Below are 17,744 nucleotides of genomic sequence, written 5' to 3' on the forward strand. Positions count from 1 at the left end.
TGATGATGATATTTTTATAACACTTTTATCACATGCTTTTCTTTGTCTGTTAGTCTCATTTGATAATAGCCCATGATTGGCTAACATAGTATAAATATGTACTTTTTATTTTTTTAATCACTAAATAATGGTATATACTGCATACATGCTTTCTAAAATTTAAAGCATTTTCTTTATTTAAGGAAAATATTTTTGAGAGAATTATTAAGCCAACAGCTTATACTATGGCCACTTAACAATCTATAGTTTTTCATTCTTTTAAAGATAAGTTCATTTCTTAATAAAGATTAACTTTATTAGGTAAAGATGGATATTTAGAAAATACACTTGAATCTTTTTCATTCTTTTACTTTATTATTCTGTTACTTCCTTTTGCTAATGTACTGGCTAAGAAAATGTACATTTGAATGATTTGATTTAGTTTTTTGATAATGATAATTCTTAAGCCAGCTGTATAGTATATATATAACATTTAAATAATACTCTTCATTTAAAAAAATATTTTTCTTAGAGTACAGTATTGTGCTTAAACTTGGAATAGAAAATTTAGGATTTACACCATGCCTAATTTTTCACTTCCCTTATGTGATTGGTAACTGACTTAGTGTCGGTTTTGTTATTAAAAAATATATATATGTATAGAAGTATCACTACCCTCTGATCTTAAATTAAGAATGAAAAACTATTGTTACTATGAATATATTTTCATTAACTGTGCTGTCTTTTCAACTTGCTGCTGAATCAGCCTGCATTGACATTCTTTGCCTTTCTGTGTCTTGTCTATCTTTACTTTTTCCATTAGATCCTCCTACTACTACCACCCTTCAGCCTACAATTCAGTGGCATCCCTCAACTGCTGACTTCGAGGATCTAGCAACAGAACCAAAAAAATTGCCCTTCCCATTGTCAACTTTGGCAACAATTAAGGATGACACAATCGGCACGATCATTGCTAGTGTAGTGGGTGGGGCTCTCTTCATAGTACTTGTAAGTGTTTTGGCTGGAATATTCTGCTATAGGAGAAGACGGACGTTTCGTGGAGACTACTTTGCCAAGAACTACATTCCACCATCAGATATGCAAAAAGAATCACAAATAGATGTTCTTCAGCAAGATGAGCTTGATTCTTACCCAGACAGTGTAAAAAAAGAAAACAAAAATCCAGTGAACAATCTAATACGGAAAGACTATTTAGAAGAGCCTGAAAAAACGCAGTGGAACAATGTAGAAAATCTCAATAGGTTTGAAAGACCAATGGATTATTATGAAGATCTAAAAATGGGAATGAAGTTCGTCAGTGATGAACAGTATGACGAAAATGAAGATGACTTAGTTTCACATGTAGATGGTTCCGTAATTTCCAGGAGGGAGTGGTATGTTTAGCAACCACTAAATATGACTTAATGTACAATGTTTCATTCATACTAGTTGATCATTTTCAGATTGTTCATACTTTTTCTTGGGGGAAGAATAAGCTTTTTCAACTTGATTTTCAAGCTTACTTTTTATATTCTGATTTGACAAATGGAAATGTAAAATCTGGGTTCAATGTATCTGAGCTGCTTTACAATTTTTTTTCAATGCTATACTACTGTCTCAAGATTTAAATTTTAATGCAGAGTACTTTATTGGTCTGAGGCACACAGGTAAGAAGAAATGTCAACATAAATGTATGACTTTTTGGTACAAAAATTAAAAGAAACAAAAAAAAAAGGAAACTACCTTGGCATTGTGTATTAAATGTTTACCTAAGACTATATAATCTCAAGTATAATGTTTATTGAACATATACCTCTCAAAATTTATCACCACTAAATGATATTACATCTAAATTGAGTATAAAACTAATTCAAGAAATGTTTATATATATTTTTAGTATACAAAAAATTCAGCCTGATAAAACACCTTTTCTTTTCAAACATTGTTTTCTATGTTTCTATACAAATGGAATCTTTACCTCTGCATTTTAATGAGCCTTGCCATAATTACTGTAGAGTGGCTTTTCAAAGGTATTTTGTTGCACTAAAAACTGTGGTAGTAAACTCAGTGAACATGTGTGGAAGAGCATAATTAGCTGATCAATATTTTTGTCCAAAATACATTTAAGAGTAATAAAAACATGCCTTTTAAACATGATAATTATTACAATTTTTTTTTCATCTCTGGAAGACAGTGCTTATATTGTCATGCGAACGTTGGTACACGAAGTGGTAGTTTTGTTTTAATGCTTTATGTGCTAAATATAATAATAATGAGAAGATGGTACATAGTTTAATAGAATGTAGAGAGGGCATTTCACTATATGGAAAACCATGTAAACAAGCAAGCAAGCATTGGAGTACCATTTTTTAAAAAATATGACATGTTTCAGACAAGAATCTGTGCAAAGAATGTGGTAGACCATTTTGTTTTAGTCATTTATTGATGTTGTTCAAACGGGTAAATATATATAGGAAAAAATAGGATAAACTTGGAAATTTGAGATTTAACAAGAAAAAAAATCTTATAGAACCAGTCACTAACACTTGCTGATGGATGTTGTCAAACCATCCCCTCTTTTCTCCTAAATGTTTGTATGTGTTTCAAGATTTTTGTTTTTCCAATTAAAACTGGAAACATCATGAGGTTTTTTGTTTTGATTTTTACATAATTAAGTTTATTCTTTCCAAAAATCATGCATCTTTTGCAAAAGAAATCTTTCCTAAATCTTCAAATGTGGATCTTCTTTGTGAGGTAATTAAATTGCTTCGGCAGTGGGATTCTATACAACTATAATAATGACAACTATTTTGTTGCCCGTAGTGTATGTTTTTCCTGTTGATTCATTTGAAAAAAGGACTGTAGAATTGCCTTTAGGTGTTTTGCCATGGAATTGAAATAGAAGTTTGTAGGAGAACCGTAAATTGACTTATTTTGTTAATAAAGACAAAGTAGTTACTTTTTTTTTTTTGCCTTCTCAACCTACCCCTTCTCAATCCTCATCAGATCTCAAAAAAAAATATTTTTATAAAGCAAAGTTCTAACATGTTCATAGAATTTTGCAAGTAGTAAAGGCTTTAATCTCGATGATTATAACTTAGTTTATTTTAACTAGCAGTATTTTGTGGAAGTTTGAAATCTATTTTCTTTCTCTCCCTCAAAAGCTTAGTATAACAGTAAAGTATTGGTTAAGGATACAGTTACGTAAAATTCACTGATGTCTTGTTGAAACTATTTGTTTTAAATATAGCTTACCACTGGCAAATATTAAGACTCTTTGATCCAGATCATTGAAAGAAAAATTTTCTTGATAATACTCTGATTGAAATGACTTTTAATTTAAATGTTAGCAATGATATGGCCATAGAAAGATGAGTCTAAAGCTTTTTTTCTTTGGAAGATGTAAACTTGTGCCTTTTTATTTTTTTTAATCAAAATCTCATCTTTGGAACAGTGATTTGAAGTGCTATATGAATTTGAGAAGAGTAATCCCATTTAGAATATCATACAAATCTCTATTTGAGTCTGATCTGAAAGAAGTTAGCAGTGTTTCAGGAGCTGTGTTTTAAAAGTATAAATATCTACTTAGTAATCATGAATTTCCTTTTAAATTGTGGTCATTATGTGGTTAGGGCTTTTTGTTTAGATTTTGCTGGTTTGTTTTGTTTTTGGCAGTAGAGGGTGACATGGAAAACTGCAAGTGAGTATTTGATACATTCTCTATCCTTAATCCAAAGCATTTAGCAAGCTAAAAGACTTCAGAATGTTAAGAATCTATGACTAATGCTTAAGACTTTCTGAAGCATTGCACTGTTGTTTATTAGAACTTTATGTATGTTTACTGTACATAGAGACTTGTTTGTAAGCATAGTCATATTAATAAACATTTTGTTAAATTAATTTTGAATATCAGTAATGTACACAGTTGACTGATGAGTTGAATTCCTACTCTCTTCTTGGAAAAGATGGCAGAATAGTTTTACTATATTTTGGCCATGTTTATATTTATTACCTTTATATTTGGTCTGGTTTTTCATTTTTGTATTCACTTTAGGATTTTCTTTCACACTGGTTAAAATACTTGCACAGTGGAGATTAATTCAACTCTTTTTCCCTTTTTTTCCATTTTTATTGAAATGTCTTGAAACTTTAATAGGATATAAGGGTTAACTTTAAAAGTGATATCTGAGAAGTACTTTATAGTTGAAAGATTTAGTATTTTACCATGTGCCTGAAAGGTTTCCATTTGATAAGTCTAACATTAAAGAAATCGTTAAGCTTTTTCAGTAGTAGTATTGCTTCTAATAGCCATAAATAGGAAAATTTTATAATGGTATCCCTGGCTGAATGTTTAGCACAAGAGGCTGTAGGAAGTATAATGTATACATGCAAAAATTGAGAGAAATGTAGCAATATTAGATGTGAAAACATCTGATTTGAGTTTGATTTTGCTTTTGATAAATACTGCTAAAAACAAAAGTATGAACAAGAAGTTATTAATGTGTGGAAGTAATCAATGTAAAGTATAAGAAAGAACTGGTACCCATATTGATTTTTTAATTTTAACGGGAATTATTTATAGATTGAATTGTTTTTCTTATTTACTTGTTGATGTATCATCCATAAAAAGCTCCTTTCTTAAATTTTTGCTATGTTGGGATATATTTAATTTTAATTTGTACCAGGGATATTTTTTTTAATCAAGTTACTTATCCAGTGGTAGCCCCAATAGCTGCACAACAAATCTTTAAATAAAAGTTTTTTTAAAAAAATTCTTTAGAGGCATATTTCTGTAACAAACCTGTGGTTATGGATTTCCTTCTTTGTTCTCAGAGAGAGAGAGAGAGAGAGTGTGTGTGTTTGTATGTATGTGTCTCTGTAACCTAGTTCCCTTTAATTAATGATGTTTTGTGGAATTAGAAATGAATTAATGTTTCTTTCCAAACAAAACTGTACCAGGTAAAGGATACAGTTAAATAAAATTTGAGGAACCATTTGGGTATGTTAACCATTATAAAATTTACTTTTAATTAATCATCGAATTCCTATCTCACATATACATATAATCAGTAACATTCCCCACAGTCATAAATTGTCTTATCTCTTTAGCCCTAGCAGTTAAAATGTTTTAAGTGTTTTGCTGTGACTTTGACATCAGTTTTTTTATATATTGACTTTCAGTTTGGAATTAACAAATTCCATAAGATATTTTTTAAGTTGGCATTTAGTGTTTTTACCGTATAGCTTAGTAGCTGCTTCAAGTAGGAATAACATTGATTCTTATTCTTCTCCTTGTACCTTATTTCTGACCTTTAAAATTATAACACAGGGACTCCCTGGCAAGCCAGTGGTTTCGACTCTGTGCTTCTACTTCAGAGGGCTTGAGTTCAGTCCTTGGTCAGAGAACTAAGATTGCACATGCCCTCACATGCTACATGGTGTATACAAAAAAAATAAAAAAACCTTGAAAGCCCAAAATACTTAAACCAAAATAAAATTATGATACACTTTTCCTCTAAACTTTAAACTATTTTAGAGCAAGCAGCACGGTTTTTTTTCCCCCAAATAACATACAATTTGACTGAATTAAGTTTGATTTCATTCTTATTATACCAATAAAAATTCATGCACAAAAGAATCATTGAGTAGTGTACAAAATATACCAACTTTTCTGTCTTTAGATTGTTTCTATTAATGCATTTGTTTTCTTCTGTTATATTCCAATAAGCACTGTTTTTTTAAAAAAGTGTATCTACTTTGAATTGAGTAGTGATAGATTTCCATCAAGAGCTTAAAACCAAGAATTGCTTACAAAAGCTTTTGCTATATACCTACGCTTGGGATCATTTCTTTTCTTGAACCTTGATAATAGTTTTATCATGTTCATTTCAATTTCTAAAGATAAAACGATTCAGTTTTGTGATGTTTTATTTCACTTGCCTTGGGTTGGCCACAAGGCTCATTTATATTTTTCTGTAAGATGTTGCAGAAAAAACAAGAATGAACTTTTTGGCCAACCAAATAACTGTTTATTCTAGCTGGGTACTGTGGATGAAACCTAGTGAAAGTTTAGTAAAGTGTAAGTTATTCTCAAAACTTGAGACTAATTCAAGACCTCATTCCCTTTCATGCATAATATTTCTATATAGACATGATACCCCAATTTTCACAGTGTCAGCTATGAGAAACATCTCAGGAAAAACCTAGTCTTGAAGGGACAGTTTGATCTAAAAGTTAGAGGTAACAAAACCTAGAGGCTTTGACTTTTTTTAAAAATTATTTTAAAATATGCAAAACTAAGACAGAATAATGAAATGAATGTTCATGTACCTGCTTCAGTTATTATTCATTCATGGTCAGTCTTGTTTCATTTAAACTCCTGTCTGCATAATCCCTCCTGCCATTATTATTAGTTCATCTGTAAGTATGTCAGTCTGTAACTTGAAAGATAAGGAACATTTAGAAAAAGTAATCACAGATTCATTACCCTACCGAAATGAATCATTCCTAATATCAAGTATCCAGTTACTGTTCAAATTTCTAATCATCTCTTTTTACAGTTTCAGCTAGTAAGCAAATATGATCCATACATTGGTTGGTTGAAATGTCTTTTAATCTGTGTGTTCTGTATGTGCTGTTTCCCACTCTCACACTTCTCCCATGAAATTTTTTGGGAAGAAACAGCTTCATTTGTCCTGCAGTTTTGCAGTTTGGATTGTGCCAGTTGCTTGCACCTCTTGCTTGCATCTCTTGACCGATCTAGAGCCTTGATAAGATTAATGTTCAATTTTGGGGAGCAAGGTTACTTCTTAAGTGGTGGTATGTTCCTCTATCAGGCACATAGCACCTGGTTTTCTTGCAATATTAGCAGCAATTTGATGTCCAAAGCCTAGACTTAGCTCACTGACAGGGAACCTATTTAGCATCTAGGTCTATTAATTGTGCTTTTTACCATGCCATGTACTTTGATGGCTTAGTAACTATGTTCATGCTGCTCCCTTGACCTGAAATTCCATTTCCTCCCTCTGCCGTACTGGGAAATCAGTCTGTATTCAAGGTCCAGTTCAAATTATAGCTCAGTGAAACTTTTCCCTTCAGAGTTAATAACTGCTCTTCATAATTCTTTTTTATCAATTTATATCTCCTCTACTATAATACCACATTATTCTAGTTATTATCTGTCTTCTCTAGATCAGTGGTCTTCAACAGAACTTGACTGTACTTATCAGTTAAGAATTCATATGTACTCCTCATATGTAGAGTTTATAAATTATATGTGTGCTACCATAGAAGTTTGCTATATGCATTATAAAATATTCAAAAGTGAAAAATTTTTTAATTTTATAAAGTAACATTTGTAAAAGATTAATTATTTTCACTAAAAGAGGAATCTTTGAGTAAATAATATAATCGTACCTCATTTTGAAAGTTAACTTTTTTCCTCACTAAAACATTTCTGAGAAAAGCCATATGATTGAATGTGCTTCATTTGTTTTTTCGTCTTGGTTTTACACTTTTTGATTCAGTGATTAAAAGTTTTAAGTCCATGCTGAGTATATTTTGACACTGGTTTTTATATATGAAAGCTCAGTTACCTCTCGGAAACAAGTCAAATGAAAGATGTACATTTTTAGGGACCTTAACAGTTTTCATCCCAACTACTGTTTTTAGCACTTGTCTTCATGTTCATGGTGTTTGGTTTTTCAGTGTCAATGCTAATCACCCTCACATTAGCTATTTCGGCCCAGTATGGGTTTAGTGTGAGGTTTGTTTAAAGAGGAGTGAATATAAATTTATATTTTATTTGGTTTCTCATTATTTTATCTGAGGGGGGCTTGATTTGTCACATCTAATTAGGTTGCCATGGTTTTATTTCATAATGTAACATGCAGTTTAGGAGTTAGGAGTAAGATATTTGCATTGCCATTTTGGAGGATTGTGTTTTATTATTTGTTCCTATGTTATTGGTGTTCATTCTGTCAATTCTTTGCAGGAATGACATTTGCCAAGAATAAATGCTTACTAGTATTTAACATGGGTTAGCGCTGATACCCTCACTTGGTTTATGAGTCAGATGTTCACTTGTCACATAGAGCACCCATGCCATGCCTCCTTTACATGTTTGATTTTTTTTCATTAAATCTAGATAAATTTTTAGTTCAACTGAGCTCCCATATGTCGTAATATATCTGTCACAAGATGCAGACTATGATGAGGGGCACAACCAAGTGAAGATGTAACTGTCTACTTTAATTTGGGACTGTCCAACTCCACACGCCCCTTAGGATATTTTGGGTGCCCTGTGTAGCAGGGTGCCACCTGATGCATGGACCTACTAGGGCTACCAGTGCCAATCCATATTAGTACAATGCCAATTTTTATTAAATGCCTTCTCCCTCTCTTTTATTTTTAGATAAGTGATCATTTCTTTCTATACTTTATTGGAAAATAAATAATTTTACGGATTCTCCAACAGTGTTTTGAGGATTTTGTTTTCTTTTGTGAGGAGAGGAACTGTAAAAGTTACCCTTGCATTGCTAGCACTTAGAACAAGACCTGACACACATTAGGTTACTATTGGTAATTTGTTGGATGAAAATCTAAGGAGACCCTCCTGATCCAAATAGAGGACCTTCATTAAAAAGTAGTGAGATAAATATATGGATGGATATAGAGGTTTAGATGTCATATTGATAGTTGTTAAAGGGCTTTTTATGAAAAGTGAGACTGGGGCATATTTATGGTGAAAATTGGTAATATAGTGACATGTAGTGTGGGAACATTTGTGTGTTTTAAACCCAAATAAAAGTAAGGAAGATAAATTTGTATAGTATCGTATTAAGCTGTGAATTAGTTGATGGATTACATTAGTTTTGTTGAAGGAAATGAAGAAAAAGGGATGAAACAGCGTTTCAGTTAATTGTTAAGATTTGGTTTTGTACCATAAGTATAATAAGGGACTATAGATTTCTATACTAATTTTAAAATGGTTTTAGCAGATTGCCAGAGACACATATTTTAGTCTATAGAATAGAATTTAACTTTGCAAAACTATAAAAGTGCCTCAGTTTCAGATGTGAATTAAGTGAGCACATGTTTAATAGCTTTTATGTAGATTTTATTCACTTATATCAGAGTGATAACATGGATTTTAGTTCAATTTAATATCTGTAATATGTATATTTTTCAAAAAATAATAAAAGTTATTTGTAACTGATTTTTGATAGTTTTCTCCATAAGACAAATATATGATGTCTTTATATTTCTACGAATAGGATACTTCAGTTGTGCTGAGGAATGCTATGTTTCTGTTTTTGGAGGTGGTTTCCAGTGTATACGGATTCATAAGCTGCCATGATATCAGGAATATGTTCTTTTGGGAGACATGTACCAGTCCTTTAATGCTAAATATTTGAATGTTTGTCTTTTTGTTTTCTGCTGCTTATAAATGTAAAATTAGATTTAGTAGAACGTCTCCTTAAGTGATGGTAAGGTAATGTTGCTTCATGTCAGTCACTCAGTAAACTAGCTTGATGTTTAAAAATGCCAAATTTTTATACATTGCTTACTTAATTTTTTTTTTCTTCTGGTTTTGTTGGAGTATAGAGACTATGTCGATTATGTGGGCAGGGATATGGGGAGGCAGTGTTGGGGCTAAATTCTCAAATTTTGTCGAAAATCTTTAACTTGAAAGAAAGAAACTTTAGCTTTTCATTTACATTTCATACTAGTGTTCACCCGTTAATACCTTTAAAATCTTAATGCTCTTAAATGTATTATTTCTTCTTTTCTTAATTAAAGATTTGAAGAACTGAAATATCAAAAAGGAAACATGAAATTATGGCATATATGTACTTGACATAATTAGTTTACCTGTGTAGAGTAGGATATCCAGTTGGTAAATGGATTCATACCTAAAATCTTAACTTTGGACTAATTACATTCAAAAAGTAACCTGAGTGTTTGAAAAATAATTTCAGAAGTATTACTCTAAATATGGTATAACTTTGTCATTATCATCAAAGTAAGAATACTCAAATTTAAATTCTCCATACTTGGGCAAAAGTCATAGGGTCACTTTACTCCTTAGGAAAAGAAAAACTTCTCTTAAAGGGAAAGTATAGACTAGTGTGAAATAGGTAGCATACTTGACACATGGAGATTTTTAAAAAATCTTGCCTCTGGCAAGGTGTATGATGTTGGTCAAATAACTTTTGCATTGTAACCTTAAAAGGTTTCAATTGGCCGATTGTTAAAACCTGGATACGAAACCGTAATTTATGTGGTGGGAAAAAGTGGTAGTATAGATGAGAAGGTTAGCCCTATATCATCCCAAGTCTCTTCTACATTTATAAAAGCAGAGTATATTTGGCTTGGTTTTCAATTTTTTTTTCTCATGTAGCACATATTCAAATGGAGTTAGTACTGGTTAGAGATATGAGCAACAATGAATGATTGACCAGGTATGTATTAGCAAATGTATTTGAATGATGAAGCAGGTTATATTGTTTGCAATAATTGTGTATTTTTAGATTCTATTCAGTATTTGAGTTATTGTTGAAATTGGTTACTTGGCACTCACTGGTGCAAGATTTTTAGTCTAGAATAAAATGAATAAAATGACACATTAACAAACCCAAGATGTTAGTTTGCTAGGAAATTTGTATAATTGGTAAAGAAGTGAAACATTCTTTTTAGCAATCTAAAACACCTCGTGACTCACATTTGAATAAAAACAGTTGAAAAATATTCCTTAATACAGTATATTTGGAAATTCTATGATGGTAAGTAGGTGAAATATTTCAAAACTGATAGTGCTTTGATTCTATTTAAACTTGTCATGTCTGAAGTCCAGTGGTAACTATTTAAGGAGGTATGTGAGCATCAGTTTAATTGAAGACAAAAGAGCTCTTTATTTGCAAATAGGGGACCCAAAAGAAGAGATTATATTAGATGTTGCAAAAACCATTCTTTCCCCAAAAGGGTGTATGTAGGGTGGGGTAGAGGTTTGTAACATGTCCTAACCTAGCTTTATTTCACTCTGTGTTCTCCTATTCATTGACTGAATGACCTTGGGTAGAACATTTAACTTGAAAACAAAAGTATCTTCATTTATAGAATGTTACCTTAAATATCTTATTGGTTAGATAAATTGAGTATATTGAAGGTTTTTTGTAACTAATGGGTCATTCCTCAAAATTTAGTTATTGGGTGTAATATGGCTGAAATTGTCAAAATAGTACCTATGCATAAGGATTGATGGTTGTTTTGTAATATCCATAATACTTACATTTGAAAATAATTTTAGTAAATTTTTTTACTTGGGAATTCATAAAATAGGGTGGCTTTTTTAAAAAAAAAGTGTGAAATGCTAACTATTAAATATGTCTTTAAAATCCTTTTTTATAAAATTTTTATGATACAGGCTGGAAATGAGAAATTGGTATTCAGAAATTTGCGTAGTCAGGAGATAGGGAAGAATTTACATAATTTTGTAGTAGAGACACTATCTTAAAGTGTACTATGTATTAAATGTGTGTTAATTAAGGGAAGTTATCTGCAACACATACTGTTTTAGTCACATTTCTGTTTTAAAAACAAATTTTGCAATGTCAGTTTTTGACTTTATTATTAGAGCTAGGGTATTTTCTGTTCTTTAGTGTTATTTTGCCCTTTCTTGAAGATTTTTGATTTCTTTAATAGAATTTCTTTTAATATAATAAAAGCTGAATATGGTGTTGGCTAACTCCATTAAAGCATACTGAATAGTTTTCGTTTATCGTCTTTTAGAATAAGAAATTAGTTTTCATCTTTTTTCTTAAGACATTCTTTGCCCATAGACTGTAGATTCACTCATTCATACGTGATGAGGGATATTCTTTTCATAACTTCAAAAAAGTAAAGTTGGAGTAATAAGGTTACATCTTGCAAAGAGTGTGTGAGTATTAAAAAGAAACATCAAGTTTGGGGTCTTCTGAGCTTGTGGCTGGATAACATTCTTGCACATTGTAGAAATCAGAGGACAGGAATTCGAGACTTCTTTGTAAAATTGCTTGAAAACCCTAATTTTTGTTACTTTTCAGATGTTCCATTTAAGCAGACCTCTTCTATAGCCGTAGCTGGAGCTGTAATTGGAGCTGTCCTTGCCCTCTTCATCATTGCTATCTTTGTGACTGTGCTGTTGACTCCTCGAAAAAAGAGACCATCCTACCTTGACAAAGTGTAGGTAACTTTTTTGCTGGTGTTCAACTACGAATATTCAGTGTGTGTCAGTCTTTATCATTACAACTACTCACGTGAAAAGTGTCTGAGGGATAGAAATAAAGATACTGTCAGGTATCTGTAAGATGGCTAGTTTTATCAGAAAGTCTCAAACTACATCTTGGTAAACAGTTGCAAGGGGCTATTAGAGACAAAATATATATATATTTTTTTCTCCTACAGTATATTACACATCTTTCCAAATGGTAGCATAATGACCCTTTATGTTTCCTGCCTTCTGAATAAAGATGCAAGTCTTCAATGAAGTAGTTGAAAGACATGCAAAAGTCATAGATTGTATATGCCTGTCTTATGTATAAATATAACTTTCAGCTGCCAAGTCATTAAATATGTTGAGTTTTAAAGTTTTTATCTTAAATTTGATTTTGGTGAATTACAAAATGTGCATCTTTTTTATTTAAAGAGAAAGGAATGTTTTGGACCTAATCATTAGATAGAGTTATAAAAAAGGAATTGCACTTTGTTGTATAGTCAAAAGGCTGATGTCCCAGTTCACTTAATTCCGTCAGCAGCTTTTGTTACTTCACCTGTGAAATGTAAACAATACTTTTCCTGCTTACCTCACATGGCTTTATATGAAAATACTTTTTTTAGTAGATTAGGTCATTTTGGCAAAGGTAAGTGCATTCCCCAAGGATATAATAGCCTCTGTTTGTTTCAGGTGGCAAGATTTATAATGGTTTGTAGATTGAAAATCTTAATTTACATGATCCATGTTCTAAGGGTGACCATGGCTTTTGAAAACTAATTTTAGAAGTATTTCCAAAATGTAGTATAAACTTATTTTTTCATTACCATTTTAAGATACAGTCTTTTGTGTATGTATGCTAAGTCACTTCAATCATGCCCTCCTCTTTGTGACCCTGTGGACTGTAGCCTGCCAGGCTCATGTGTCCATGGAATTCGCCAGGCAAGGATACTGGAGTGGGTTGTCATGCCCTCCTGCATGGGATCTTCACAACCCAGGGATCGAACCCATGTCTCTTATGTCTCCTGTATTGGCAGGTGGGTTCTTTACCAGTAGCACCTCCTGGGAAGCCCTAAGTCTTTCAAATCACTGTTATGACACTTTGGAGGAAAGTGTTTTCCATCACCCAGTTGACTGTTTTAAAATGTTGGTATGCATGGTCACATGTAAAAAATATGCAGTACTTAATTGGTCATATACTAGTGCTGTGCTTAATCGCTCAGTTATGTCCAACTCTTTGTGACTCCATGCACTGTAGCCTGCCAGGCTCCTCTGTCCATGGGGATCCTCCAGGCAAGAATATTGGAGGGAGTTGCCATGCCCTCCTCCAGGGGATCTTCCCAACCCAGGCATCGAACCCGGGTCTCCCGCATTGCAGGTGAATTATTTACCGACTGAGCCATGAGGGAAGCCTAGTTATATACTAGATTGCTTGCTTAATAACAGTTTTCAAAAAATCCTTCTATATGGGTTGCTTCTTTTTTAAAATTTTTGAAGAATTATTTCAGATTACTCCTAAACATTAGAACCTGTAAAGCTAGTTTACTTTTTTCCCAATATGATTAATGGAAATGTAAGAATTGAATTAAACATGTATACTAATACAAATATTAGTATGAGGAAAATATTCTCAAAACTTAAGAGAATCTTGATGGTTCCCCACTCCCCTTTTTTGTTTTGTCTTTTGTGAAATGTGGTAATCATATTTTTTAAACATTTTCATGCAGGATCGACCTTCCACCCACACATAAACCACCTCCTGTGTATGAAGAACAGTCTCCCCCTTTGCCTCAGAAAGACCTTCTATATCAAGTAAGTATCCTTGAGTACACTTGAAATAAAATAAAAACTACGAAGTAGTGTCTGTTTCAAATTTTTCAATATTTATTTCTAAATATTATTTAGTCATTATACATTAAGTATTATATAATAATTTCTCCAAAGCACTCAAGGAATCAAATTTAGTCTACAAATTGGATTAAAGAAGTTATGGCTGGTATAGGTAAAACAAATCAACATTGTATTAGGAGTACAAATTTTGCTTATGACTGAAGACTTATTATTAATACAGTTTTATTGACATACAGATCTGTTGTATAGTATGCATTTTCCTATACAAAGAAAAATTGAATTTTAAGGTTTAATATGTGATGGAGTGGTTTTTCTCCTTGGCATATGTATTTTGTTTCTTTTCAGTATATGCAAGGTCTAAGTTTTTGCTTTCTTTTATTTAGCAACCAAAGGTTTATGTTCCAGTTAAAAATATTGAACATGAATATTGGGCCCCATTTTACACTGATGATAATTCAAATTTTCTCTTAAAATCAGTTTACAGAAATTCATGTGAAAATACTGATTCAATCCTTCTGTCTTAGATTCTATATCTAAAGTAATATGCTCTACTTAGGAAAATTTAAGCCAATGGAATGTTTGAATACTTTTATTCTTAAATTTTGGAGAAGGAAATTGCAACCCACTCCAGTATTCTTGCCTAGAGAATCCTTTGGACAGAGGAGCTTGATGGTCTGTTGTCCATGGAGTCACACAGAGTCAGACACGACTGAAGGGACTTAGCATGCATGCATTCTTAATTTTAATTTTTTTTTGTTTTCTTTCCTCTATCACCCATGGGACTCTAACCCCATATTGGAGTTTTATTACCTGAGAAACTATTCCGGAATATTTTTCTTCTCAAATATGTCCTGTATCTTCAGCCTGAATAAGGCAAATCAGTTGCCCACCAATTAATTATTTAATTTGGAGGAAAAACTTAAAAGGAATATATCTGTTTAGATGTTCTCAGCTTCTGTTCCCGTAGATTGACTAGTCGATCAACTGCCTGAATGTGGGGCTACTGCTAAGTCACTTCAGTCGTGTCCGACTCTGTGCAACCCCATAGACGGCAGCCCACCAGGCTCCCCTGTCCCTGGGAGTCTCCAGGCAAGAACGCTGGAGTGGGTTGTCATTTCCTTCTCCAATGCATGAAAGTGAAAAGTGAAAGTGAAGTCGGTCAGTCGTGTCTGACTCTTAGCGGCCCCATGGACTGCAGCCTACCAAGCTCCTCTGTCCATGGGATTTTCCAGGCAAGAGTACTGGAGTGGGGTACCGTTGAGTGTGGGGCAGGGAGGGGCATTTCACAGAATGTGCACTCACTGACAGTGGGTACCAGCTTTGTCATCTTGCACAACTTTGGTGTCCTAGAGATGAAGGTGACCTGTCTTTTCAGAACTATTGTTTTAACACAGAGTACAACCTCACATCTCCTTTGGCAAATGAATTAAATTGATAAGCAGTGTGAAATGTCAGCGAAGGATTTAGCTGGAGGTGTTGTTGACTGCTGCAGATGGATAGGATAGCCGCCTTCTTCCCTCTACAAAGCTGGAAGTTAACTGGAGGATTTCTAGATTCAGGTGAGGGGATAGTTTAAGAATGCTGTCAGTAATTTTTAGTACAACCCTAGTTGCATATAAAAAAAATAAATAAACAATTACGCACACCCCTTCTTAAAAAAAAAAAAATTTTATTCTTGTCCATAAAGTCAACATTATGTTACTTTTTTAATATTTTCAAACTAAATATTTATAAAAGTTTATGAATTGAAAAAAATTACTTGGCACAGATCATGGGACCTGGTTTCAGTTAAGAAAATATAATTTCTATATATGTAAGTGCTGCTAAATAAACACAAAAGGAAGATTTTTCTTGGATGATGTGATAATAGTACAGACTGAAATTTTTATCCTTGGAGTCAGAGAAAGCTTCCTGGATGGAACAGTTTGGAAGTAGGATTTTTGATGCATGTGATAAAATTACTCAATTGTTGATTAGAATAAATTTCATAATCACAGGCATAAATCTAGGTGGAAATGAACAGTTATGCGAAAGAGTATCGGAGATTTTAGAAAGGGAATTGGTGCGACAGCATCTGCAGTGGATAACCCTAGACTTTTGGAGTCAGACCACCTAAGATCACTGTAACTTTTTCCTCATCTGTAAAATTAAGCAGGTGAGGATTGACTGTTTCCCTCTTCTAGCTATTAAATTGAGTCTATAAGATATTGCTTAGGGTCACCTGGTTGCGTCATTTTGCTTAGGAGAGTCAAAACAAGTTAGAAATGAAATAATTCTTAATTCTATAAAGATTTTAAGAATAAGCTAAAATTATTATCCATCAGTAAGATAATTTGTTGTGATTCATGCATTATAATGTCATATGTTAATTATATGGCTGTTTGTGTTTTAATTAATGTTGTGATACCAAAATGCAAAATACACAAAACTGTTTCCTGGTTACCTAGAAATCTGTAAGTGTGTAATTACTATCTAATTAGCTTCATGCAATGATAACCATGCTGCAATAGTAAATGCCATCATAATGTTCTGCTTCAGTAGATAACTTGTCAGCTTTAAACTTATGAGGTAATTCCTAATTGAAGTCAGTAGTCCTTAGTCCTTTCACCAGGTCATGCTCCCAAATACTACATGGCTTTAAGGAAGAGAGTCCCACTTGTTCTACCCATTGGCTTTCTACCCTTGGGAAACCGCACAAAGAAAAAGATCCTTACTACTTACATTTGTTTACCATCTGAACCACAGGGAAGCCCGTTAGTTATTCAGTTGCATCCAACTCTTTACAACCCCATGGACTGTAGCCTACTAGGTTCCTCTGTCTTTGGAATTCTTCAGGCAAGAATACTAGAGTGGGTAGCCATTTCCTTCTCCAGGGAATCTTGCCAACCCAGGGATCAAAGCCAGGTCTCCTGAATTGCAGGCAGATTCTTTACTGTCTGAGCCACCAGGGAATATTACCAAACTCATACCTGAGGATTTTCACTCTAAATATAAGCTGGGAAATGAGGCCTAGTATTGTGAAGAGGTAATTTCCTTGAGTGGGAAGCCAACTGTTACCACACTGCAGAGAAGATGTGTGGAGGCCCACAAAAATATAAAAAGAAGGAAATAAAAAGAGGAATTTCTTGCCTGATGGTAAAGAGTAATTAAAAAATACTATGGATGATTCACGTTGATGTTTGACAGAAAACAACAAAATTCTATAAAGCTATTATCCTTCAGTTAAAAAATTAATGAATATGGAAAAAAAAAAAAGAAATACCACCAGCTTGTTATATTATTAGTTGATAATCCTACAAAAGTGAGTCTCCATTTAGGAAACTATATTAACTCATGACATTAAAATATATTTTACCTTTTTGTTATGGCTTATTTTTATAACATTTTAAGTAATATATAAGTATATTTTGGTACAAAAATGCAAATAGTACAGATATTTATAGAGTTAACTATTAAAGTTCTCTTTCATCCCTCTATTCCCAAATATATTATTTCTTTCACAGAGGTCACTGTTGTTACAAATTTAAATATCCTCCCAGACTTTTTCCCACATGTTTACTTTGAAGTGTACATCATCCTTGTTTATATCTACAAGTAGTTTAATTTTTTAAAAACATAAATGTGATCATAGAATACATATTGTTCTAGAAACTGCTTTTTCCAC

The 17,744-nt window shown here is 32.7% G+C and overlaps 1 protein-coding gene across 2 annotated transcripts in view; it reads left to right on the top strand.

Annotated features, from left to right (window-relative positions):
- The window catches only part of NECTIN3 (nectin cell adhesion molecule 3), a 121,666-nt gene that overhangs the window by 64,131 nt on the left and 39,791 nt on the right, over positions 1 to 17,744 (top strand). The window contains exons 6-7 of one of the 2 annotated variants that reach the window (XM_018064281.1): positions 12,063 to 12,201; positions 13,957 to 14,041. In XM_018064281.1, coding sequence (XP_017919770.1) covers positions 12,063 to 12,201; positions 13,957 to 14,041 — 224 coding nt within the window. Of the gene's footprint in view, positions 1 to 802; positions 2,140 to 12,062; positions 12,202 to 13,956; positions 14,042 to 17,744 lie in introns of those variants that run through there. The other variant, XM_018064224.1, reaches the window with a different exon arrangement.

Source organism: Capra hircus, chromosome 1 (genome assembly GCF_001704415.2).
Source record: "Capra hircus breed San Clemente chromosome 1, ASM170441v1, whole genome shotgun sequence".
NCBI classification, from domain to species: domain Eukaryota; kingdom Metazoa; phylum Chordata; class Mammalia; order Artiodactyla; family Bovidae; genus Capra; species Capra hircus.